Here is a 23,632-nt window from a genome sequence, read left to right as displayed (position 1 = left end):
AACAACTGGCAAAAGAACCACAAGAAGATCCCCACATCTCCACCATACGTACCAGATTAGCGGCGTTATGGCCGGTTTCGTCCACCAATTATTGTGCAGGATTGGTACCGAGGCACTTTGAAAGCTGGCTCATTCAAAAAGTCGGCAATTGCTGCGGTCTCTGTCGAGTACAACAGAGACTTTGCATAGGCGGCCTGGGCTACAGTGACTATTAGAACAATGGTTACACATTGAAGTCATCTTCATTATCGTCAACTAGAATCTCAGCATCACCTCGACCTCAAGCCCCCATCTTTCCTTACGCCAGTGTGCGAAGCTTCGGGCACAATGGCTTCGAGTAGGTCTCCACCTCTTCCTCGTGACACGGGACATAGATTGACGTGTGATTATAGTCGCTGCAGCCGCGGCTGGTGGCCTAGCAGCCGCTTCCTACATCAATGCAAAGTACCAAATTAGCCGTGAACTGGAGTCACAGAGGAGGCTGAAAAGAGCTGAGCGCAGTTACGCCAAAGCAGGTACGATCGATCGAGGATGGAGGTAGCTTATCTGACATGGTACACAGTCAAAGAAGATCGATTGTCGCCCTGGTACATACTGGCCGACGTATGCAAGAAACACCCCAACAAACGAGCTGTCTGGTCACGAGCAGGAAGCTGCACATTTCAGGAATTCCATGATCAGACCGTGCAGTATGCACAATGGCTGCTCGAGCAAGGCGTACGGCCTGGCGATTTGGTTGCGATGTATCTGCTGAACAGTGCGGACTTCCTTATGATCATGTTTGCGACACTTTGCATAGGAGCCGGTCCTGCCTTTATAAACTACAACCTCGAAGGCAAGGCGTTAATGCATTGTCTTGCTGTTTGCGAAACCAAAATACTGATCGCTGACTCCGACGACGGCTGTCAGAAGAGGTTGAACGGGAGTCGAGGCGAAATTGAGTCTACAGGCACTAGGATAGTAACGCTGGACGACCCATTGAAGCAGAAAATCAAGTCAGGGCCGGTGGTTGTGCCTGAAGACAAATATCGGAACGGCATGAAAGGCGACCATCCTTATTGTCTCATCTATACAAGTGGAACGACGGGACTGCCAAAAGGGTGTCCATTTCTTGTTGCTAGAACGCACCTGCTAGGATCTCATCTCGAACCATCCTTCGGCGCAGAACCTGGAAAGGACTGCTGGTATAGCCCGATGCCTTTGTATCACGGCACAGGCGTTATCACTAGCTCCATTGCTCTCTTGGGAGGCATTGGGATTGCTGTCACTCCACGGTTCTCGGTGAGCAACTTCTGGCCTGATGTACACGATTCCGGTTCCACAATGTTTATCTACGTTGGTGAGACCGCCCGATACCTTCTCAATGCACCACCTCATCCCCTCGAGCGGAAGCACAAGATTCGATTAGCATATGGAAATGGGTTGCGACCCGATGTATGGAAAAGGTTCCAGGACCGCTTCAACATACCCGAAATTGGCGAGTTCTTCAACTCAAGCGAGGGAATGTTCTCATTAGTTGTTTGGGACAGAGGTCCCTACTTACAAGGTTGCGTCGGGCATCATGGTCTGCTATACCGAATGCTGTACCGCAATATCTACATACCTGTCCTAATCGACCACGAAACAGGCGACATCTGGCGAGATCCAAAAACAGGGTTTGCGAAGCGCATGCCTTACGAGGAGGGAGGCGAGATTCTCGTGGCAGTACCTAACAAGCAAGCTTTCGGAGGATATTGGCGCAATCCCTCGGCGACAGAAAAGCGCTTTGCCACGAACGTTTTCAAAGAAGGAGATCTATACTACCGATGCGGCGACGCCCTTCGAAGAAGCCCTGATGGCCACTGGTACTTCATGGACAGACTAGGCGATACGTTCCGCTGGAAGTCAGAAAACGTGTCTACCGCCGAGGTTGCAGAGACATTGGGCCGTTACCCCGGTGTTTCCGAAGCCAACGTCTACGGCGTTGTGGTACCGAGTCACGAAGGCCGTGCTGGTTGTGCTGCCATACATATTGACCCGGCGCATAGCTCTTCTCTGGACCACCGAGCTTTGCTGAAATATGCTAAAGATCAATTGCCTAGATACGCAGTACCCTTATTCTTGAGGGTAGTGAAGACGAGTTCGCACATTCATAACCACAAGCAGAACAAGGTTCCATTGAGGAAAGAGGGCGTCGACCCCAATCTAATCGGCACAGAGGAAAAGAGTGGTGCGGATGATATTATCTTATGGTTGAAGCCTGGCGAAACCAACACATATGTGCCGTTCGAGAGACAAGACTGGGACAAGTTGGTGAGGGGCGAAGTCAGGTTGTGATGCGTCTCAGATGTGTAGAGAGAACTGATCATAGAGTAGTGTTTCAGACTCAGACTGTAGCCGTGACACTCATGCTGTTCAGTCTGGTTGCTATGCTTTAGTCGCATCAGAAGCCATCCTTCATGTTGGCATAAGGCTATTCTCTTCATTCGGTCACGGCCAGGTCATATTGACTGCGTATTGTCTGTGCTTGGGGTACATGGAGGACACATACCCCAGCGGCGTCTTGTCACCAGGTGTAAGGGCAAGGCGTGCAAAGCAAGTCGTCTGGCAGTGAGCTGTTCTGAGGTGTCGCAAGATCCATGTAAAAGCGTCACATCGCCTACAACGGCAGGAAGTATCGTGGCCACATAAGGATGGATGACCACGTCATCGACAAGCCACGCGTTGAGCTGAAACCATGCTATGTCCTTCGCGCCCAGGCTATCATGTTGACTTGAGACTTCGCAAACCTTCTACATGCCGTGATAGGTATGCTAGTCACGCTGTACCTCTTCTGCAAGTGTTGTGTACTTTCTTGCAGCTTCCTTCGGTAAGCGAAACAATCAAAACAATGTGTGCAGCACGACTGCAGATTTCCCTGTTCATCGTGAAGAATGTCCGAGCCTATGTGGCAAACTAGCGAAGCAATTGACAAGCCATAAGAAGCATAAATAGCTTCCTTTTCTGCGCCACGGTCACTCCTGGATAAGAGTCGATGCTGAGAGACATCTCTAATTGCACAGATGAAATCTTATAAGACATCTTAGTGATTGAAAACACAATCGTCCATCCCGAAAGTCAGCGCAACCAGCGCCTCAAGCTTCGCAATACTCTCGACCAACGGAGGTCCGAAATTATAATGACTGGCAAGCTCAGAGCTTTTCCGCAGCTATATCGGATAGGTCAACACTGCCAAGTTGTAGAGTCCCAACTAAGCTCGACTAAGCTTTGTCGCAAAGACTAGTTATGCCGATCGATATCAGCTTTCGGTGATCGCGTTACTTGTAGTGATGTAGTGCAAAGAAATTCTCCTCGAACATGCACGGACTATAGATCCTTGTTGAGAGCAAAGGTTTTTCCAAATATCAGAAGAGGTGCCTGCGTAGAACTTGTCGATTACGTATGCGCTAGCCTCCATGGTCACTCATGTTGATTGATCTGGCGTTGGTACAGCTTAATGTTTGGATGCTTCATGGATACTTTATGCGCAGAGGAGAGAATACATTGCCTGTAACAGGTGCGCAAGAACGAAAGTCCGGCAGGAACGAACCTTGTTCCTGCAATGCTGTACTTGCCATTGAACAGCCTATCATATGTCATCGATGAGGAGCTCCAACGCAGTCGTTCAAGACAATATCCGCGACTAGCACGAAGTCTTGTCCTAGACAAGCCTTCAACAATCTAAGCCAAGCCCGATGATGCTTATTAACAGCTATCCTTAACTAGGTACCTGGCTCTGAGTAGCTTGCTCAGATCCTCTCACCCTTTGCCGTTCTAACCTTGTTAGTCTCTAGCAAGGTCGTTTTCTGGCTGTTTCTTTGGCTGGACATGACGATCATGGTCAAGCAGAGTTTTGTGTCAGGCACGCTCTCCTACTTTTGATCGGTGATGATCATCTGTTTCTATTCTTGCCTTCGGGCTGGCTGCATGCAAACCCTGGTAGACTCGACATCCTGCCAGGTCCTGCACTCAGCCCCACACTTCAAGGACGCCACAGACGTGCAGGAGTCTCCGCGTTTTGTTCACGAGCGATCTTGCGAACTCGAGTTGCCGATGAGCCTTTGGAAAGAACTGGTACAGCAGGGTCTGGTCATACAAGCCCATTCGTCAGATGTCGCCTTGTAAGCAAGTTTTTCTATAAGTAACTCTCCGTCCCAAACACAACTTTGCTTACCTCTCCATCTTCCGTCGTTACACCACTTGATCTGCCACGTTGTTCCTTCTGTGGCCTCAACATCCCTACGTCAGTCCTTCACTGTCTACCTACATATTCAATATGGTCCAATCGTTATTGTCGTTCGCTGCCGCCCTAGCAATATTCGCAGGTCAGGCCACAGCTGCTCCAGCACCGGAATGGTCACAATGGCAACATTCGTGTAACCTACATACCCAACAAACCCGTGTCAGCTTTTCCAGCATGGCCCCAGAGCAAAGGAAGGCGTACACAGATGCAATCGAGTGCATTCACAGTCAGCCATCCAACCTGGATAAAGCTCAATATCCTGCTGCGGTCAACAAATACCAGGATTACTCTGTGGTTCACACAAACAGAACGGGCCAGGTCCACCTCAGTGGTTTCTTTTTGACCTGGCACAGATACTTCATCCACCTCTTCGAGAAGGACATGAGAGAGACTTGCGGATACAAGGGTCCACTTCCGTACTGGGACTTTTCCGAGAATCTGCAAGGCAGTGTTGTCTTCGATGGTTCTCCATACTCCCTCGGTAGCGATGGTGCGCCCAACGGTACTGCACCGATTGCCCTAGGCCCTCAGCTCGTCATTCCTCATGGAACCGGAGGTGGATGTATGAAATCTGGTCCATTCAGTGACTGGACGGCCACATTGGGCTTCATCGATCCTCTCTTTTTGATCAGTGGTGCACCGCTTCCAAAAAACACTTACGACTATAACCCCAACTGTTTGAGCCGCGACATCAATGCATATGCTGCCCAGACCTGGACCAACTACTCTGAAGTTGTAATGACCTCGCACTCCCCAAATGCTCAGGCGCTCGAGTTCAACGTCAACGGCGTCATTGGTGGTTCTGCTCTAGGTGTTCATTCCGCCGCTCACTTCATCGTTGGTGGTTTCATGGGCAGCATCCACGTCAGTGTGCAAGATCCAATCTGGTGGGCCCTGCATACCAACCTCGATCGCATCTACACAAGCTGGCAACTCAACAACCCAAGCGTGGCTTCTGAGCTGTACGGCACCATGACCGCTCATAACGCACCTCCAAGTGCCAACGTCACACTCGATTCCATCGAGCCTGACTGGGGATACTTTGACAGATCAGCCATTCCTGTCAAGAATCTGCTCAACACAACTGCAGGTCCATTCTGCTACACTTACGACAAGTTGATCTCCTGAGCAGTGAGGCCGAGATCTGGAGTATAGTTAGCACATCGAGGAGAATTGTCCTTGACATCAATGGGCTACGAGCGGAGCTAGACGCTAGCATCTCCATTAAACTGCTGCGGAAATCCTGTATGGATATAGTTGGAATAATGTCTGTAATGAATATACCCATTTTACTTACGAAGTGTTCAAAATCGTACGATCTTTTCCACTTACTCCTGACCAGTAAGTCTGAATGCAACCATTCGACACTGTCGATCAGCTTACCTGCCATCGTGTGGTCGACAGACATACATTTCTAGAAGGGTTCTGCAGGTTGTTCATCAAAAGGTATGTGACCGTGCAGAGATAGGGACACAACAGCTCATAGCAAGGCCACCGTTGTGATTGATGATGCCAGCCCAGACATAGTCATAACGAGCTACTTGTCTATCGTACTATTTCGAAGACCACGTGCCAGACAGATATCATGCCACAATCTCCGAGGTTCAACCAGTATTCCCGGTATAGAATACGTCTATCGTATATTTTATTAGCCACATAGAGCCACAATTTAGGTCGAAGGATGAGCCAAGGACGGACATATCACTCCGTCTACGAATTGCCAAGTGCTTCAGACCGACGATGGAGGTCGAGAAGCTCGGCAACGAGAGGAGTCTTGACGCGAGACGTAGATCCCCAGCACGAAGCGTGTGGCTCAACACGACCCTTGTCCGCCACAGTCTTTACAGTATTCACGCTTGGTAGTGTGCTCCACCATAACGTTAGCCATCTCCACGATCATCGATGTAACGTGTCGGACATGTATGAGTTCTGGTCCTGTGGTGCAACTCATTGCCGCGAGAATCATGGTCAATCTTCAGATCCTAGATTGGTATCGTTTCTGGGCGGTATCAGCTGACTCGCGAACAAGACCCGCGGGAACGGACATGGAAGGCACGGCGTCGGTTCGCTACCAAAGTGAACTAGAATTAACGCTTAGGACTCGAATCTCAAAGTCAAAATTTCCTGGGCATTTGAAATTTCGAGATCCGAGATTTTCATCGAATTCTGGTTGACCGGCGATCTCAGCCCGCAGGCAACATATATGCAAGCATTGAATGCAGCGACTTCTGACGATCGACATAGAACCACGAAGTGCGGACATCGTACGAGTATCTAGACCAACTGATACTGCCTATCAGAATTGTCATCACACTTCACTGGAAGCGGACCTCATAGCTCCTGCATCCACTGAGGCGACAAATCGGTATGGAGACACAGAAGTTTGACTACTGCCACGTGTTTTGCTTCTCCCAGCTGTGCTCTTATCCTTACTCTGATCATGCTCCAGATGCTTTTCGAGACGTTAATAGATGGCAACAATGGTGGAAACCAACTGGGATGCTCCTGCAACTGAAAGGCGTCTTGAGCTCCGCTGAGCAGTTGCGGTCGACAACTGGCAAGTGTGCTCAGTCCAGTATGGCTAAGCAGGCTCGACTAACCATTGTGTGCGTGTCCCATTGACCTCTCACCACTTTCACGGATCTGATTCTTTCGCTTGAGGATTGATCTTCGCTCCAGCCTCATTCCCGTGCTGACTACCGTGCATTCACTTTGTTAGACTCCGCCGCGGCTCTCGCGTTCCTGTATCCGCTCAGCAAGCCGGTGCAGTAATAAGCGGTCAACTTGTCCTGCTGACCTCGTCTTCCTCAGATCCCATCCGTTCCCTGAAACTGTCTGCGCGGTATCATCTCTGGAGGTCTACGTTACCACGGTTCCCCTTCTACAATCTGGTCCAGGATTGTTTGCCTTCGAATGTTCTGGATCGCGAGTTCACCTCCACTATCTTGAATCGGCTTGGGTACGATCGTTAGCGTTACCTCCAATCGCAGGACGTGCCCCGAACTGTCTACTCGTCTAAGACTGCTCGATACACTCACCGCACTTTCAGACTCTAACACCTTGCTGAAGGACCTGAGCAAGCAAGGATTTGAACGAAGACATTGTATCCACGTCATCTGGTCCATGTCAATCATTGCAAAAGTGTTTGGTACCTAACCTGCAGCATATGTTGCGTGGTTACCTTTGCAATGTGCTCTATGTCGCATTGTGGTTGCTGGTTTAACGGCGATGACTACACCTTTACCACAGGGACTGATTAGAGTTGTATCAACTTTACAGACGGAGGTCCCGTCCGATCCTACTGATGTTATCTACGACCGAAAACAGGCACTCCACAATTTCTGGAAGGGTAAGTGATAGAAAGACAGTGTGAGGTGACCGTTCAGTGCTTATTGATTCCAGTACACGAAATTCAAAGTCGAACAACACGGCATGCCTCGGACATTCGATGCTGCTATTTATTCTGGCGGGTATGGGGTGAACCTCGACTGTCTACCTCTCTGAGCCAGCATACTATGACGCGGTTGTGGCTGCAATGCCAACAACCACCGAACCTGGATCCTTTCGTCTTGCGCATCGAAGGTTGTTCTGGTGGCCGCAAATCGCCGCTCACAAGGGACGAGAAAGCTATCAGCAAAAGAATTCCGGAGGAGTCGCAACATTTCGAAGATTCTCAAGCGACATATCAAAATCAAGCGACCGCTCAGCACGACGGAAGAGCTAACATCTCACAAGATGATGCGCAATTGATCGACCGACGAGACAAGACAAGAGTCTCGTCACGAACGTCAGATATTAAGCCTGGTCTCACGAGACAGCCAAGTGGTGAGAGCGCTCGGAAGCGCTCTGGTCCTGGTAGTACTGCAGCACGCGCCCGAGCTCGGCCTTCATTGACACGCAAGAAAAGTAGCCAGACATCGCAACCCTCAGAGGAGACCAGCCGTCCTCGTCGACCAATACTCAAAAGTCCTCGATCCTCCCATGACGATCAAAGCCTTGCGGAAGAACCGTTCGATAGTACCTCTATTACACAACCAGGGACAAACGTTGATTACAAGACTACTACACAGTCACCCACACGCAAGATGTCGGCATTTGAACTCCCATCAGCCTCCTCCTGGCAGTCTGTAGAATCTCAAGAGCAGCATAGAACAACTACTGTTATATCGTCCATGGCCACGAAATCTTCGCTTATGGTTGACCAGGATTTCCGAGAGAAGTTTGTGGAAACACAAAAGGTCTTACGCTCCACATCCAATCTGGTGGGCGCCATAAGAAAGACAGGCTCAGTCGTTCGATTTGCGTCTGACGTGGACGTGGCTGAACAGTCACGAGAGAACATAGCTTCGGGTCGACACAGAGGCCTTGCAACCTCGAAAAACGAGGGACCATCTTCACAGGCATTTTCTGAAACCTCGGCCTCAACGAAGCGGCCCGGAACCTTGATAAGGTACGATAGTGCCGGTAGTGTCGCTGCAGTATCCGACGACGACGAAGAGGAAAAAGACAAGGAGGACGAAGAGCCACAATCTACCAGCATGGTGCTACCACGTACGAGAAGCCAACTCTCTCTTGGTATCGCCGACCTGAAACGAAGCCAAAGCATGCACGAGCATGGCGTTGCGGATGATGGTCTTAGAGTCACATCTCCGCAGATTGAGAAGGACCAGCAAGCTCTGATATCAGGCAAGGTCGCTAAACAGAAAAGCGAAGAGGACGAGAAACTGCTCGCAATGGCCTGGAAGGATGGTGTTACCAAGGCAGGAGGTGTTAACCTACCAAAAGAGCTTACAGTACGAGGATCGCGAGATCCTGACAATACGTTTCCAGAACCAGAAGCCCCGACGTTCTAGGTGTTTCGCAACGACTTGCGAATATAGATCAGTTCTCAGTTTCCTGCTGCAAGAACCACAGGGCATTGTGTTTTATATGCAAACAATCGGATGGCGCTGCAAGGCATTGAACAGACCTGTCACAACAATCATGCATACAGTGGAGTATGGTGTATTATCAGTACGGACGCTTGACGTTCTGTATAGCAAAGCAATTGTATATAGCTAACGCAACGTTATCTTGTATAATCAGAGGTATTCTAATCGCACTCGATACCACAAACCCCACAAAGCTTCATTACTCCTTCGCTTCAATCTCCTCAAACTCCACCAATTCAACGCCCGTCCCAACCACCTCTCCCTGGCCATGCACCACCCTCTTAACCACCAACCCTTCCCCAGGACTTCTTATCACAGTCTCCATTTTCATACTCTCAATGACCAACAGCGTCTGGTCCTTCTTCACAATATCACCCGGCTTCACATCCACCCGCAGAATCTTGCAGGGCATAGGTGACAGCAGAGAATTAGCCTTCTCAGTCGTACCGAGCGCTTTCGCTAACCAGCCTGGTTGTGTGGGTGTAAGACGATACGAGCCCTGCGGAGTAAAGAGATGGATGATGCTGCTGTCTGAGGCGTGGATGATGCGTGATGTGTGTCGGGTGTGTGGAAAGTAGGTTGTTAGGGTGTTTGTTGTTGGGTCGAGGGTGCTGGTGAGGGTATATGAGTTGCTGCCTGCTTGAGCTGTGAATTGTGTTGGCGATAGCTGTGAGATCTGTATGGAGTGGGTTTGCGGTGTGGTTCCGGGTGTTGTCTCTTCGTCGGCTGATTGGAAGGTGAAGTTGCGTGATTGTAGGTTGCTTTGTGGTGAGGACCAGGAGAAGGATGTGGGGTTGTTGGCTTGGGTCTGTTGAGGTACTGTCGGTTTTTGAGATTTGGCTTGTAGGAATGAGCTCAGCGCTGCTTGGATGAGAACTTCGGGAGTAGGTGTGCGTTTAGCGAAGAGCTCGTCGTGGTGCTTGGGGATGTATCCGGTCTCGACTCTTCCTTCTGCGAAGTCGTTGGACTCGCAGCAACGTTTTAGGAAGTCGATGTTGGTGACTGGACCTGCGACTTCGTATGATTCGAGCGCAACCGCAAGCTTTCTGACCGCGTCTCTACGGTCCTCGCCTCGAACGATGAGCTTGGCGATCATTGGGTCGTAGTGGCTGGAGACTGTGTCGCCTTGGACGAAGCCGGTGTCTATACGTATATCATCGGTAGCCACTGGGAGACGAACATGTAACAGCTTGCCAGAGTCTGGTATGAAGCCTTTGTCTGGATTCTCGGCATAGATACGCGCCTCGATGGCATGCCCTCTTTTGCTGATGCGCTCCTCGACCTCGTCTTGTGTTAGAGGTAGCCTGCGACCCTCAGCAACCATGATCTGCCACTGAACTAGATCCAAACCAGTGACCATCTCAGTTACTGGGTGTTCGACTTGTAATCGAGTATTCATCTCCATGAAATAGAATTTGCCAGTGTCGTTGTCAAAAATGAATTCAACAGTACCTGCACCCTCATACTTAACAGCTTCTGCAGCTGCACGTGCTTTTTGCCAAAGGTCTTTCCTGATGTTATTATCCAGCTCAGGTGCTGGAGACTCCTCGAGTATCTTTTGGTGCCGTCTTTGAATTGAACAGTCTCGTTCACCTAGTGCTAGCGAATTGCCATACTTGTCAGCGAAGACTTGTACCTCAATATGGCGTGGAGTCGTGATGTACTTCTCGACTAGAACCTCATCGTTGCCAAAGGAGTTCATCGCCTCCCGACGGGCGCTATCCAGCATATCTGAGAATGCGTCTGCAGATTGTACTATCCTCATACCCTTTCCACCTCCACCACGAACAGCTTTGATGAGGACAGGAAACCCTATCGCCTCAGCCTCCTTCGCGAGTCTCTGAGGAGCTTGGTCAGATCCATGGTAGCCTGGAACACATGGCACACCTGCAGCGTTCATGATCTCCTTGCTTCGAGCTTTATCGCCCATATCGTCGATGGCACTAGGCGGAGGTCCGATGAAGGTAATGCCAGCCTCTGCACATTTTCTTGCAAAGTCAGCATTCTCTGACAAGAAGCCGTAGCCTGGATGTATAGCTTGACATCCATGGTCTTTAGCAAGAGCTAGGATTTTGGCTTGATTCAGGTATTCGGATGTTTGGCCTAGGTTGTATGATCTTGAAGAAGAGTAAGCGTGCTGAGAAGCCGCATCTGGATCTGTATAGAGGGTTGTAGTCGTAATACCATGCCTTGCAGCTGTCTTGTTGACACGTATAGCGATTTCTCCTCGATTTGCAATCAAGATGGACTCCAAAGGCTTTATGTTTGGGTCTGGAGGCTGGGTACTACTCTGTCTAGCTCTGATTATGGCAAGGACGGCAGAACGCGACTGCCGCACACTCTGACGCGTCAACATCCTCACCGTTGTCTTCGTATAAAACTGTGACAGCACCTACATGTATACAGACCTCACTACAAGCAGAGAGTTGCGAAGATAGGGTTGTTTGATGTACCCCAGATCTGCGGTTAAGGGCGGAAGCTCTTTGGTGTGCCTCGGTGAAGGTTGCTCGTTTCCGAACCTGGTGGAGTCTACCAAGTCCAACGGTACGGTCCCTGCTCGCTTGAGGGTCTGTTTTCAGATGCGATTGGTTCCGTCATTCGAGCACCAAAGGTGACGCCGCGACCGCTTTGTACAGACAGTTGTATCACAGCAGAATCGACGCTTCTCATCGAGGTTGTGGCCCTTGATCTATACGTGAAACCAACAAAGCGGGCACACAACGATCGATATATTTGCTGGATCATACTAATTTTCACGACACGAGCCGGCTATCCTCCACATCTACACATTGGCGATCCATTCCTGGTCTACTCGTGTTTATGCAGGCCCATGATCAACTGTCCTCGCGAGATATGATCGACGAGTCCTTCAGACTACCACTTTGCTAGTATATTCAAGAGAACGGAACACCTCATTTGTCGTCACTTCCTGCAACAACGAAGCCGTAATGTCTGATTACGAGGAATATGGAGATGATGATTTTGATGACTTTCATGACATGCTATACGATGCCGATCCTGCACCTGATCTCGCCGACGATCTTGCTGAACATGCCGCGTATTCACCTGTTTGGCAGGACAATCCCACAGAAGAGCTGCGCGAATATTTCAGCGATTGGACCTACTATTCAGACGACTATTTTGACGATGACCCGAATATCCTGAACAACAAGGCAAAGAATGAGAAGGATCGAAAGGTACCATTGAAGCCGCAGCGGAAACCACAACCACAACCACGCACACGAGGACGTAAGCGGAAACTGTCTCAGGCTAATGAGAGCCCTGACCTCGAGCTGCGAGAAGTGGACGCTTTAAGGGCATGCTTGCGCGGAACGGTATGGAAAGGTGGAAGTCCCGAACCTCTGCGGGAGCTCAAATTTGGTACAGAAGAGCCTGTCGCATTACGGTTGAGCGACAAGGTCATGAGGGCTGCATATAGCAAGAAGCAGGGATTTGGCAGAGGGCGACTGACAAGAGATGAATCTTGGGCAAACGATCTTAGTCTAGCCGACATGGGCCTGAAGTCAGAAAGAAGCATAAGTATGCATAACAAACTGGACGTGGAGGATCAAGAAGAATACGAGGAGGCTGACGAAGATGACGTCGAAGCGGGTGAAGACGAAGAGGTAGAGATCGATGAGGAAGCCGTGATGATGGAAGGCATGGTCAGTGAGCAATACCGAGTCGAAGTACAATCAGAGCTAGCACCCAACGAGAATAAGACTGTGCAAGAAGAGGTGGATGAACAACAGAAGACACGAAAAAGACGAAAATTGGATGTTGTGGATTCGCAGAACAATCAGCGTGCACTTCCCACGCCAGATGCTTCTCTAGAGTCAGAAGTGTCTGAGTCCAGTCAGGATGTTAGTGGAACGTGTACGGTGCAACAGCCTACCTACAAAAGACGCAGGCGACCTCCGAAGTACGATGCCAATAATACAACCAAGCAGACTGAGCTGGCAGAACCTGCAGGCACGACTACGGGGCGAAAGCGTAAACTCTCACCATCAGAGTCAAGATTGACAGCCTCAACCGCAAGCAGCAGAGCTAAAAGAGTTGCTACCTCTAACGGCTCTTCAGATATTAAAGCCACAAGAGATACCGCAGCTGCTGGCAGGCCAACGAGAAGTCGTAAAAAGTGAATTAGGCATCCAAAGAATATGATCAGAGGCACAACAGGCACGATCTCCGATCTGTCCTTTGACTGGACAGAGTGAGAAGAGGTCTGGTGCTCAAATCGCTACGTGTGTAAGTGATCTTCGTCTCTCCAAGATCCAGCGTGAAGTAGTACCACTAGGCGACTTGCTACTGTATATATCGAATTGAAACAGATCCCGAGCTCTTGGTCTGGCAATTTAGGACCTCCCTACCTCAATCTAGTGATTGGCTCCTAACTATACAATGTCCTGCCATTTCGAATGAGGGGCATCCTACATCGCTGTAAGAAAGTAATCGTCATGGCTGCGTCCCTATCTTCTGCTCGAGTTATGCGCTTTAGCCATCCGCCAGCAATACATCACCATAGAAGGACAACAACAAGGATATCTGGGACAAGTGGGTTCGTAGTGGAAACAGTGTAAAAGGAGGCGAGGTTTCGAAGGTGACAGCTTTGCAAGAGGCTTGGCAATCGGGCTTCGACCACCTCTGACAAATTAGATTCGGAGATTCATCTGTATAGATTGACTTTGATCGTGTCTATCATAGACATCGTCGATATTGTGCTATCGAGACTCACTCCTGCTGTCATCCTCGTTCATCTCAAGTTTGCTAAGCTGTCAACAGTGTAGCAGTGTATTGGTCGCCGCGGCTCATTGCGGCTCAGCAAGAATCCCTGGTTGCGTGGACAGACCAGGATATCATGTACGTTGCATCTTCATCCTATGACTTGTCAATTTCAGCCACTACTGTCGAGGAATTACTACTTGTTTGGAGACCTAGTCCTGAAAAAACCAGCGCACTGATTATTGCCATCAGACTCGAGTATTGGACGACCTAGAGGAATACGTTGACAGACTTGTCTATCATTCCACCTTTCGCGGCATGAAAACCCGGTTGGACAGGAGGGTATAGTGCACGACTCTGGGAATTATGGGTATATTATGCCACGAGATAGCATTCTGCAGGCAAAGATTGACTCTGTGTAGCGGGGCCTGCGTACCTATCATCGCCTGATGAAATCAGTCCCTATTATCCCGAACGATATATACGTCCTCTACCCAAACGCACGATCCGCTCCCGTCTCTCCGATGATGTGGCTAGTACGATAAGCTATCCTCCAAATCCTCCTTCGGCAAGCCTGCCAGCCTACAGCCACTACGGCGAGGACGAGATTATCGATGAAAGACGCCGGGCATTGACCTCGTTTGAAGACTATGAACACGAACACGACTCATACCACGAGGACGAGGAGCACGACGAAAGCTGTCCGCATCATGGCCATCATCACCACCATTGCCACCATCACGATGACGACGAGGATGACCTAGATTCGCTGGAGAATGAATCACCCATGGCTCATCGTCACGGTAGCGTCAATAGATCCTCACCACGAGCCCAGAGATCACAAAGACACGGCCGGTATAATAGCTACACTGAGAAATCATCTTCCGCGCCCGATGGATATGAAGCTTTTGAGAACACAAACAACAAGAAGAAGCGGAAAATCCCCACTTCTGGCAGTATGGGTATGCACCAAAGTTCACTGAACTCGGAGTTTGGCCATACGGGCCTTTCGTCGAGGGATGGTTCAGGTGAAGATATGGAAGGATCGTATGCTATGTCAACTTCCCCATCGGGACTTGGAGTGGGAGGAGCAGGCCGCGGTCGAAGCTCACGCAAGTCCAATTCCCGCAATCCTCTTGGCTTATGGACCAATGGTACTAACGCGCGGGCGAGCGCTGCCAAGTACGATCAGAATGCAGTGGCAAGCACAAACGGTACGTTCGTTGGAGAGCTTAAGAAGAAATGCTGACAACGTTACAGGAGATGGCACGAAAGCAGATCAAGGCATCATTTCCAAAGCCATCGCCAATGCCACCACTCTGTTGAGGAATCCCCTTGGCAAAGGACAAGAAAGTGGTGTCCTTGAACAGCAAGCAAAGACTCCAACGAACTCACAGTTCACTTTTACTTGTGAATCCGACGCTAAGAACGTCAAGTTCCCCGAACAAAGTCTCTACTCGCCAGATTATGCCACCCGAGTTCAGTCTGCGCCAGCTGCGGCTCCAAGCCAAACACAAAAGTACAACAGCAATCAAGGCACGCAGTATGCCGGTAGTCAAATGCAGCAAGTGCCACCGGCCCAGCCAGCCACAAACCATGCTGCACCACCAGCAAACACGCAAAAGCAGAGACCGCGCAGGCGCAAGGGCGACGTATATGCACTTGCTGCACGGCAGCGCAAGCTACAGCAGGAGTACCAGAATCTACAACACCCACCTTCACATGAGGACATCTGGATCTGCGAATTCTGTGAGTATGAGAGCATTTTCGGAAGTCCTCCGCACGCGCTTGTCCGACAATATGAGATCAAGGATCGCAAGGAGCGGAAACGACTCGCTGAGAAGCGACGTCTCCTTGAAAAGGCTAAGCTCAAGGGCAGAAAAGGCAAGAAGCAGACGAAGAATGCGGCTAAGGCTGCTAACAATGCGACTCAACAACCTATCAACAACCACCAACAGGATTATGACCAGCAGCCACTAGATCAAATGGACGACTATATCGATGACGGCTACGACGACGATCCCATATCTATGCCGGCACCTCCTCCCCAAGCGCCGGCGAAGCAAGTAACTCCTAGTTCTTATGCAGGAGCAGGAGGAGGGATAGGGAAAAGCAATGCCACGACGGCAGGCATAGCAGGCGGTGGCACGGGAGGAGGGACAATACGGTAGCACCTGTTTTGCAACGGGTGTGCGATTGTCCTTGTCTTGCTCGCGCTGCTACTGTTTTGCTTTGGTCGTTTTGCATTGCTTTCTGCGTCGTTTTGCTTGTTCATTGCATGGTCTGTTCTGGTGTTCTTCTGTTTCAATGTATTTGTGGCTAGATCTTGTTGGTTGGTATTGGTATTGGTATCGGTATCGTTCTTGTCGCTTTGGTTGTATTCGATATACATAGCCTCTCTGCTCATACTCATATTCTGCTGATCAGAATCTATAGATCCTCATTCCAATTTGTCTTTCGCTACACATCTCTCCTTGTGTGGCTTGTGTGGATACGAAGAGTTCTAGTGTGATTGACGCCCGCAATGTACGAGCTCTGACTGGCCGCTGGGAAACGAGTGACGTAACTGGAGATGAACTCCAGAACGTGCAAGTGCGGTCGAGCGCCAGCATTGATCAACAACAGGAAATTAAAGCAAAGGCAGATGCTTGCTCGAGTGACCACATACGACATCATCATCGTCACATTCATTTCTGGATTGAGTTGCTGGTGGTCTCCTATGCCAACCATCCATCCTCTTGTACGCCTCAATCTGTTTGATATTCAGCTCAGTTCAGCGCGTTTGTTGGTAGACAGCTGAAGCAATTGCGATTGTGCTGTTGGTCAGGCCACAGCGCATTCCCTCTGCGCACCTACCTTACGATTCAAACATCTAGCACTTTTTTCTGCCTACCCATCCTTTACGAGACGCTGAGTTGGTCGAACACTGCCCGAGCAAGGAAGAGATTTCGCAAGAACGTCAACAAAGCCCGTCATGGCCCTCAGAGATAGGTTTGATGGCATGAGGTCAGGTCGGGGAGGCTTAAAATGGGACAACATCCTCAATATTGTTGTGCGATTTCTCCAGATCATTATGGCCTGCGTGGTCATAGGTTATTATGCGTCGGACCTCAATGCTGCACGAAAAGTACAAAAGTACAGCGACTCAAAATGGGTAAGATTTGGATGCATCGAAGAAGCAAAGTAGCGGCATTGACATATTATAGGTCTTTGCAGTGGTTGTTGGCTGCATGGCGGCCATTACAGCACTTGTTCTGATCATAATAGGCTTTTTCTCCCACTATACAATTGTTGCATACCTGTTTGCCTGGGAATGGATTCTGTTCATTCTTTGGGCAGCTGTTACTGGTTTGTTCGGCAGCATGTATTTCGGCGAGAACGCAGAAATGGATGGTGGCATCGAATCAATGAAGACAGCTGCTGCTTTTGACTGGTAAGTCATGACAGTAGATGAGTCGGCGACCTTCACTAACATAATTCTGCAGTGTTAACCTCGTCCTATGGTTTCTGACAGCGCTTGTGGGCACAATAACTTTCTTCCTGGGTAGGAGAAGATCATTGCATACTGGTCGAGCTACCCTCTAGAAGAGACGCAGGAGAGGACCCATTACCTGGAAGTTTGAGATGCATCGACGTTGTCGCAATGATACCCATTTTTTCTTAAGCATGCACAAAGAGCTTGATATCCCAGCAGGACACCAGCGCGGTCCTCCCTGTCTGAAGAGCACTGTGAGAACTCCATCTAGCAAGCAATAATGATACATTTACAGTTATCCTGACCGGACTTTCTGCTGGTATGTTGCACATCCATACTGTGGTATCAAAACGTATAAGACACAACTTTCGAGCGTCCATCCTTCGTCGTCTAGAAACCGTGATCAGTCTTTGACCACGTTTCTTGTCAGCAAGCATGATATCTTATTGTTGAGCTGGAAATGTACATCAATTACCAGAAGAAGCGGCTTGTCTAGAGCCTGGTGTTATGGAGTGCGGCTCGACCCCTGGAGCCACTACGTCACAGCTCTACAGTACTTGCACCTGTACGCCGAGAAGATCAACAAGATACCAAGCACTGGCAGCTCACAATTTTTCTGTGCTGTGCAACCGTCCTAAAGTCCACTGACTTGCAGTTCCGGTGGTTCAGTGCACTCACCACTGCCTTGTATTGTCAAGCTTGTTGTCTCTCACAACCAACACTGACCTCGGCGAATATAGCGGTCTGCTGCAGTTATGTCTAATCAACAATTTTTGAGAACTGCAACTCGAATAGCTGCTCGCCCAAGTTACATTCAACTGAATCATTGCGCAGCACTCCCTGCCCACAGACGTATTTCTTCCACGAGCCCACGAGCAATAACCTCGTCTCAAGCACAAAGAAACAAGAGCGATCCGCTCCACGGCTCTTCAACTGCTACATTAGGCAAACCCGGCTTTGAACATGAAGGTACCCAAGCACGAACCGACGATTCCATTGTCGTCGAATACCCTGAGCAGGGCAAGTTTCCACAAGAGCCAACCATTCAAGGAAGAGGAGGACCACATCTTAAGCGTACGCTGCCTCAGTTTTCTCTCGAGGGCCGAGTCGCAGTCGTGACGGGAGGAGCTCGAGGTCTTGGTCTTGTCATGGCTCAGGCTTTAGTTGCTAGTGGTGCTGATGTTGCTCTGGTGGATTTGAACAGTGAGTGCTCACACTGACCCATCGCTCGGACTTGCAGGACAGCACTAACTCCTGTATAGAAGAAGAAGCCAGCACCTCCGCCCAAGCCCTCATCGACCAATTCCACAAAGACAACCCGAAATCCGAATCCTACGACCGCGCCAAGTTCGCTTCCGCAAAGAAAGAAGGCATCTTCCGCGTCCCCAAGGTCACAGCTCACCATTGCGACGTCTCCAACCCCACGAACGTCGAATCCACTCTCAGCGAGATCGTCAGTGAGCACAGCAAGATTGACCACCTCGTCACCAGCGCCGGCTTCACAGAGAACTACGACGCAATCAGCTACCCCTACGAACGCATGAAGAAACTCTGGGGCGTAAACGTCGACGGCACATACCTCTTCGCAACTGGCGTGGCCAAACACCTCATAGAGAGGAAAGCAGAACGCGGAAGCATGGTCTTCATCGGCTCGATGTCAGGGAGCATCGTGAACGTACCCCAGCCACAAGCGCCATACAACGCCGCCAAAGCGGCGGTACGCCATCTCGCGGCAAGCATGGCTGTTGAATGGGCGCATCTGCCGATAAGAGTCAATTGCATCAGTCCTGGATACATGTTGACGGCACTGACGAGGAAAATTCTCGATGAGAATGCGGAACTGAACAAGACGTGGACGAGTCTGATTCCGATGGGAAAGATGGGGAGACCGGAGGATCTGATGGGTCCTGTGACTTTCTTGCTCAGTGATGCGAGTCTGTATGTGACGGGGGCGGATCTCAGGGTTGATGGTGGCTATACTTGCACGTAATGTGGTGCGATATGCGCGTGATATGAAGTGTGTTGGAAATATTTGTGGTGACCTCGTCCGTCGTACTGCACGAGATTATCGCATGCTGTCACTTGCCATCAAAGACATTTGCAAGCCTCAGATGTAAACAGCTGGGACAGGGAACAATCAGAGTACGACCTCGGGATTTTGCAATATTCGTGATAGATTGAACCGACAAAACATAGACGACTTGTAGGCTTGCTCGTGGTCAAGTACGGTCAAATAGAATACTGAACAATAAAAATGTACATAGTTCGGGGGTATTCAGGGTTTCAAATAAATCCAATAAAACTTCAAATTTGAGATATTAAGAACACCGCCGATAAATGGAAGTGCATTAAAACTGCTTCTAAATAAAAATTACCTTTCATGAACCTTGTAATAAAGACTCCTGTTCAGTACTCATAGTTCAGTCGAGTCAAATATTCACATTACAACAATACTTTCACGCCTACGTACTCGCTCCTTTACTCTAGCGCAAACTTCTGCTCAAACTCAATTTTACTCTTCTGGTCAGCGCTCAGTTGCACAGGTTCGTCCATTAAGCTCGTCCCAATCACGCTCCGATCAACGTCCTTGCCTTTACTCCTGAATCCAGTCATATCACTTCCTAGCATTTCACTGACGTCGCCACTGCCGCCTGTGCTTCCACTTCGAATGCTGGCTTCGCTCTTGCTGGTCCGGATACTGCTTGCTTCTGCTCCTTCGAGTAGATCACGGTCGGCACGTCGTGCGTGTAAATCATCGTCTTCGTCATCTTCGTCGTCGTCCTCGGTTCCTGCGGTGTTCTTGCGGCCTGACCTGATAGCGTCCTGTTGCTGTCGCTCGAATTCGCGTTGCGCTTCGTCCATGCGTTTGCGCATCTCTGCGGCCATGCGCATTCCGTCGTTGACGATGTTGTCTAGGACACCGCGTATGCCACGACTTCCGGGCTCTACTACACCACCAGCTAGGCCAACATCGGGTACTGCTTCTTTTCTGCTTCCAAAATTGCTCGCTAGGTTGCGGACTGGTTGTCCTATATTGGCGAAAGTCGTCAGGTTGCCAGATAGCGTGCTAGTTGAAGAGGAGCTGTTGAGTTCAGAGCCATTAGCAGACGAGGCTAGTCGGAAAGACTGTGGGAAGAATGTTTCGAAGAACTGCTCGAGGAGTTCGTCTGCTAAAATCACCATGCGGAAGGTGGGTAAGGTAATGTGTAGTGGCTTGTTGGGGTCTAAAGCCACGTTACTTGACACAGCCCGTGTGGAGTTTCTTCTCGTCATGTCCATCGAGCTGTTCGCCGTCAGCAATGGAGAGTTTGATGATAGAGGATCTGTACTCGTTGACCTTGGCGAAGTAATCGGTTTGGTGTGCGAGGGTGTCTCCGTCAAGTCGAGTAAGTCATCTGTAGGTGTGGCTGACAAGTGTAAATCGGTGACCTTTTCATGCACCTCCTCTTCTGGTTTATCAGGGTCAGCGTACTCAAAACACCTTCTGATGAAGGCGCTAACACTACTCAAGAACTTTTCGTTCACGGTCATCTTCATACCGCTGAGACCAGGTGATAGATCTGCAGGTGGTGCTGAAGCTGTCCCGTTGCTCGAGTCAGGATCTGTAATGGCACCATCGAAACCCCTGCGTGAGAGGAAAAGCAACGATTCAGACATACGTAGAATGCCTTCCCGGTCAACTTTGCCATTCTCATCGTCGTCAAATAAGTCGAAGAAGAGGCTCATTGAGTTCATTATATCAGTCGTGCCTTTTAATCTTGCCATGCCATTCACAATATTCTGGAGGTTGAGTGCGCCCTGCTTGGATTCATCCCATTTACCGTAAAGTCGTTGCATAAAATCGTGATCAGCGGGTTCAGGTCCAGCACCCCATACATTCATTACAGACTTGCTTCTGGCTCTTATGCTACCATTTTGAGTACTGAGCTCGTTATTAGACGCTGTAGGCGAATCGGTCATAGCCCACTTTGCTGTATTCGCAAGAAACTCTCTAAATGCGTCATAGTCCATAGTCTGCAAAGGCGAATTTCCACTCAAGGGTGCATCGGACGCGTTGTGTGAGTTCAAACTTCTCACACCTGGTCGGCGATTCTGCAGCTCAGATTTTCGTCTCTCTTCATCCTTGGCTTTTGCTCGGTCCTGCCGCTGCCGCAGTATGCTGAAGAAGCGGTCATAGAGCGTGCTAAGATCCTCAGTACTGAGCTTCTTGCTCTCTGGACCAAGATTTCGAATTGACGTCCGTTTAGCAAACGTCGCAAGTCCCTCCTTGACATTATCAATGTGTTTCTCGCGAAGCTCGGTGACTGTCGAATGTGTTATTGCACCAAACTCCTTGAAGGCTGTTACCATCAGCTCTTGGAATCTGGTGATTGCTCTGAGCTTTTCATTCTGGGAAGTAGGATGTGCTGATTCGTCTAACCTAGCAAAGTAGTTCTTTAAGATCGAGATGAACGATCCATCGTCGGTCACATCCAGTAGTTCTTCGCCGTTGATCCTTAAGATAGCAAGACCGATCTGAAACAAGACTTTCGGACCCTCCAAGAAAAAGACATCCAGTACACGAAAGGCAAATACGAGAGGCATAGAATTGATGTAGAGCGACAGAAACCACGGCAATGACACGACTGACAGGTTGACATCAGATTTGACCAGATGCTCCCACAAGACTGGCATGGTCTTCTCCACCAGGCTTTCGAACACTTTCTGGTCCAAGAGAGTTCCATACATGTCTTTAGAGTAATATCCGGGAACGAATCGATCACAAAGAGCTGAAAGCAAGAAGAATGCCTGTGGTTCCGAAGTGTAGATGAGAATTGCCGCAACCACGATATTCATAGCCTGGCAATAGCCAACCTCTTCGTTAGTCCAGCTGTATGCTGTAAGCACTCGGCGTAGTCGCTCGATGCCGCGCTCGTCTTGATATCCTGCATACTCGGGCAAACTGCGGTTCAGATCTTTCTCGATCTCGTCGATTGCGAGTGATTCTTTGCCCACGAACTTGTCGAGAGTCTTCTGATATAAGTTTGGGTTCCTGAGTCGCGTATAGAAGGAGCCCGAACTTATTTCCCAAAGTTCTCCTCTCAACCTGTTTGGCAGGCCAACACGTATTAGCTTGTGGAATGTTGGCTGTCGTACCAAAGTCACATTTCTTCCGTTCTCGCGCATGTAATCTGTCCATAAGCGGATCTTGCTCCTGTCTCTCAGCTTCCTAGCATCCCCAGGATATCTGAAGATAGCACCGAGACCAACGTCAGGAGGTTCTGGGAGGGTTTTGTCCGGGTCCCTGCTTGCCTTACTGTGCAGCACTAGAGGGTTCATCAAGTACTCCGAATAGCACTCTGCCGTGGTAGTACGCAGACCATCCAGCTCGCGCATACTTTCTCTTAGACACTTCTTCAGATAGTCACAAAAACGTTCTGCTCCTTGCCTGCTCCCCTCGAGGTTCAAGATCAACTTTCGCACAGGCAGGGCAGAAGAAGGCTTCTCCGAGACGGTCGTGGCTTGTTGCTGAGCATACTTGTCCCAGACTGTAAGGGCAAGGTTAAAAACATGTGGTGCGCTGTTCAGCCTTTCGACTCGTCGTATACTACAGAGAGGAATCGTAAAGCCATGTCCGCCTGGTCCTGCACCTCCCGTCTGACCGGTGTAGCTCGTAGACGAGGCATGGGTTGCCGAAGGAAGGAAGCTTGTTCTTAAGGTAGAGAAGCAGAGGAAGGATTCGCTGAGGTGCAATTCACCTAGGTACCTAGTACCATTATCTTTTGCTTTCTCACCGACTGTAGGAGGCTGGACACCAGTACTTGAGGAGTATGGAAGAGGGACGAAGAGCTCAGCACTTATCTCTGCTACAGGGTGCTGCGACTCTGGTAGACGAAACTGTTCTCGGAACAAGGCGGCCTTGGAAGGGTGTCTGTCGTTACTACTTATGAGCGGGCTTTGCTCTATGATTGACTGCGCTCGTTGAACCAGCGAGCTCAACATGTTGGAAGAGTCGCCGCTGCATGTCAGGAGTCACGATTCGAAAGCCACTGTACGGGACAGGGCAGCTGCAATGCTCGCAATTTCATTGACAAGCCGTGCTCACTGGGAAGACGGCAAGTACGTATACGAACCATTGGGTGAAGAAACAATCGTGGAACGCGACTAGTACTCCGTATTTAGGCATGTGCAGCCCCAACCATCGTCGCTAAATGCGTGGATACTTTCCCCACCACAAGGCAATTCAGGTACCGTTGAATTAGT

At 49.7% G+C, this 23,632-nt stretch overlaps 8 protein-coding genes across 8 annotated transcripts; 6 read left to right on the top strand and 2 right to left on the bottom strand.

Annotated features, from left to right (window-relative positions):
- Positions 1 to 327: 327 nt before the first annotated feature.
- LTR64_007188 (uncharacterized protein) lies at positions 328 to 2,316 on the top strand (the record flags this gene model as incomplete). Its single annotated transcript, XM_064901511.1, has 3 exons — positions 328 to 337; positions 393 to 515; positions 563 to 2,316. The coding sequence occupies 3 exons, from the start codon at positions 328 to 330 to the stop codon at positions 2,314 to 2,316; spliced, it is 1,887 nt and encodes a 628-aa protein (XP_064752587.1).
- A 1,813-nt stretch (positions 2,317 to 4,129) lies between these two features.
- LTR64_007187 (uncharacterized protein) lies at positions 4,130 to 5,389 on the top strand (the record flags this gene model as incomplete). The annotated part of the gene is made up of 2 exons (XM_064901510.1): positions 4,130 to 4,139; positions 4,332 to 5,389. 2 exons carry the CDS (start codon positions 4,130 to 4,132, stop codon positions 5,387 to 5,389), a joined length of 1,068 nt encoding a protein of 355 aa, XP_064752586.1.
- A 2,100-nt stretch (positions 5,390 to 7,489) lies between these two features.
- LTR64_007186 (uncharacterized protein) lies at positions 7,490 to 9,114 on the top strand (the record flags this gene model as incomplete). Its single annotated transcript, XM_064901509.1, has 2 exons — positions 7,490 to 7,610; positions 7,664 to 9,114. 2 exons carry the CDS (start codon positions 7,490 to 7,492, stop codon positions 9,112 to 9,114), a joined length of 1,572 nt encoding a protein of 523 aa, XP_064752585.1.
- A 277-nt stretch (positions 9,115 to 9,391) lies between these two features.
- On the bottom strand, positions 9,392 to 11,548 carry LTR64_007185 (uncharacterized protein; the record flags this gene model as incomplete). The annotated part of the gene is made up of 1 exon (XM_064901508.1): positions 9,392 to 11,548. The coding sequence occupies one exon, from the start codon at positions 11,546 to 11,548 to the stop codon at positions 9,392 to 9,394; it is 2,157 nt and encodes a 718-aa protein (XP_064752584.1).
- Positions 11,549 to 12,140: 592 nt separating this feature from the next.
- LTR64_007184 (uncharacterized protein) lies at positions 12,141 to 13,334 on the top strand (the record flags this gene model as incomplete). Its single annotated transcript, XM_064901507.1, has 1 exon — positions 12,141 to 13,334. One exon carries the CDS (start codon positions 12,141 to 12,143, stop codon positions 13,332 to 13,334), a length of 1,194 nt encoding a protein of 397 aa, XP_064752583.1.
- A 946-nt stretch (positions 13,335 to 14,280) lies between these two features.
- LTR64_007183 (uncharacterized protein) lies at positions 14,281 to 16,085 on the top strand (the record flags this gene model as incomplete). Its single annotated transcript, XM_064901506.1, has 3 exons — positions 14,281 to 14,284; positions 14,337 to 15,128; positions 15,175 to 16,085. 3 exons carry the CDS (start codon positions 14,281 to 14,283, stop codon positions 16,083 to 16,085), a joined length of 1,707 nt encoding a protein of 568 aa, XP_064752582.1.
- Positions 16,086 to 18,144: 2,059 nt separating this feature from the next.
- Positions 18,145 to 19,379, top strand: LTR64_007182 (uncharacterized protein; the record flags this gene model as incomplete). Its single annotated transcript, XM_064901505.1, has 2 exons — positions 18,145 to 18,592; positions 18,652 to 19,379. 2 exons carry the CDS (start codon positions 18,145 to 18,147, stop codon positions 19,377 to 19,379), a joined length of 1,176 nt encoding a protein of 391 aa, XP_064752581.1.
- A 488-nt stretch (positions 19,380 to 19,867) lies between these two features.
- Positions 19,868 to 23,371, bottom strand: GYP2 (GTPase activating protein (GAP); the record flags this gene model as incomplete). Its single annotated transcript, XM_064901504.1, has 1 exon — positions 19,868 to 23,371. The coding sequence occupies one exon, from the start codon at positions 23,369 to 23,371 to the stop codon at positions 19,868 to 19,870; it is 3,504 nt and encodes a 1,167-aa protein (XP_064752580.1).
- Between the last annotated feature and the right edge of the window lie 261 nt (positions 23,372 to 23,632).

Source organism: Lithohypha guttulata (assembly GCF_036872675.1).
Source record: "Lithohypha guttulata strain CCFEE 5908 chromosome Unknown scaffold_5, whole genome shotgun sequence".
NCBI classification, from domain to species: domain Eukaryota; kingdom Fungi; phylum Ascomycota; class Eurotiomycetes; order Chaetothyriales; family Trichomeriaceae; genus Lithohypha; species Lithohypha guttulata.
This window is presented reverse-complemented; position numbering and strand designations above follow the sequence as displayed.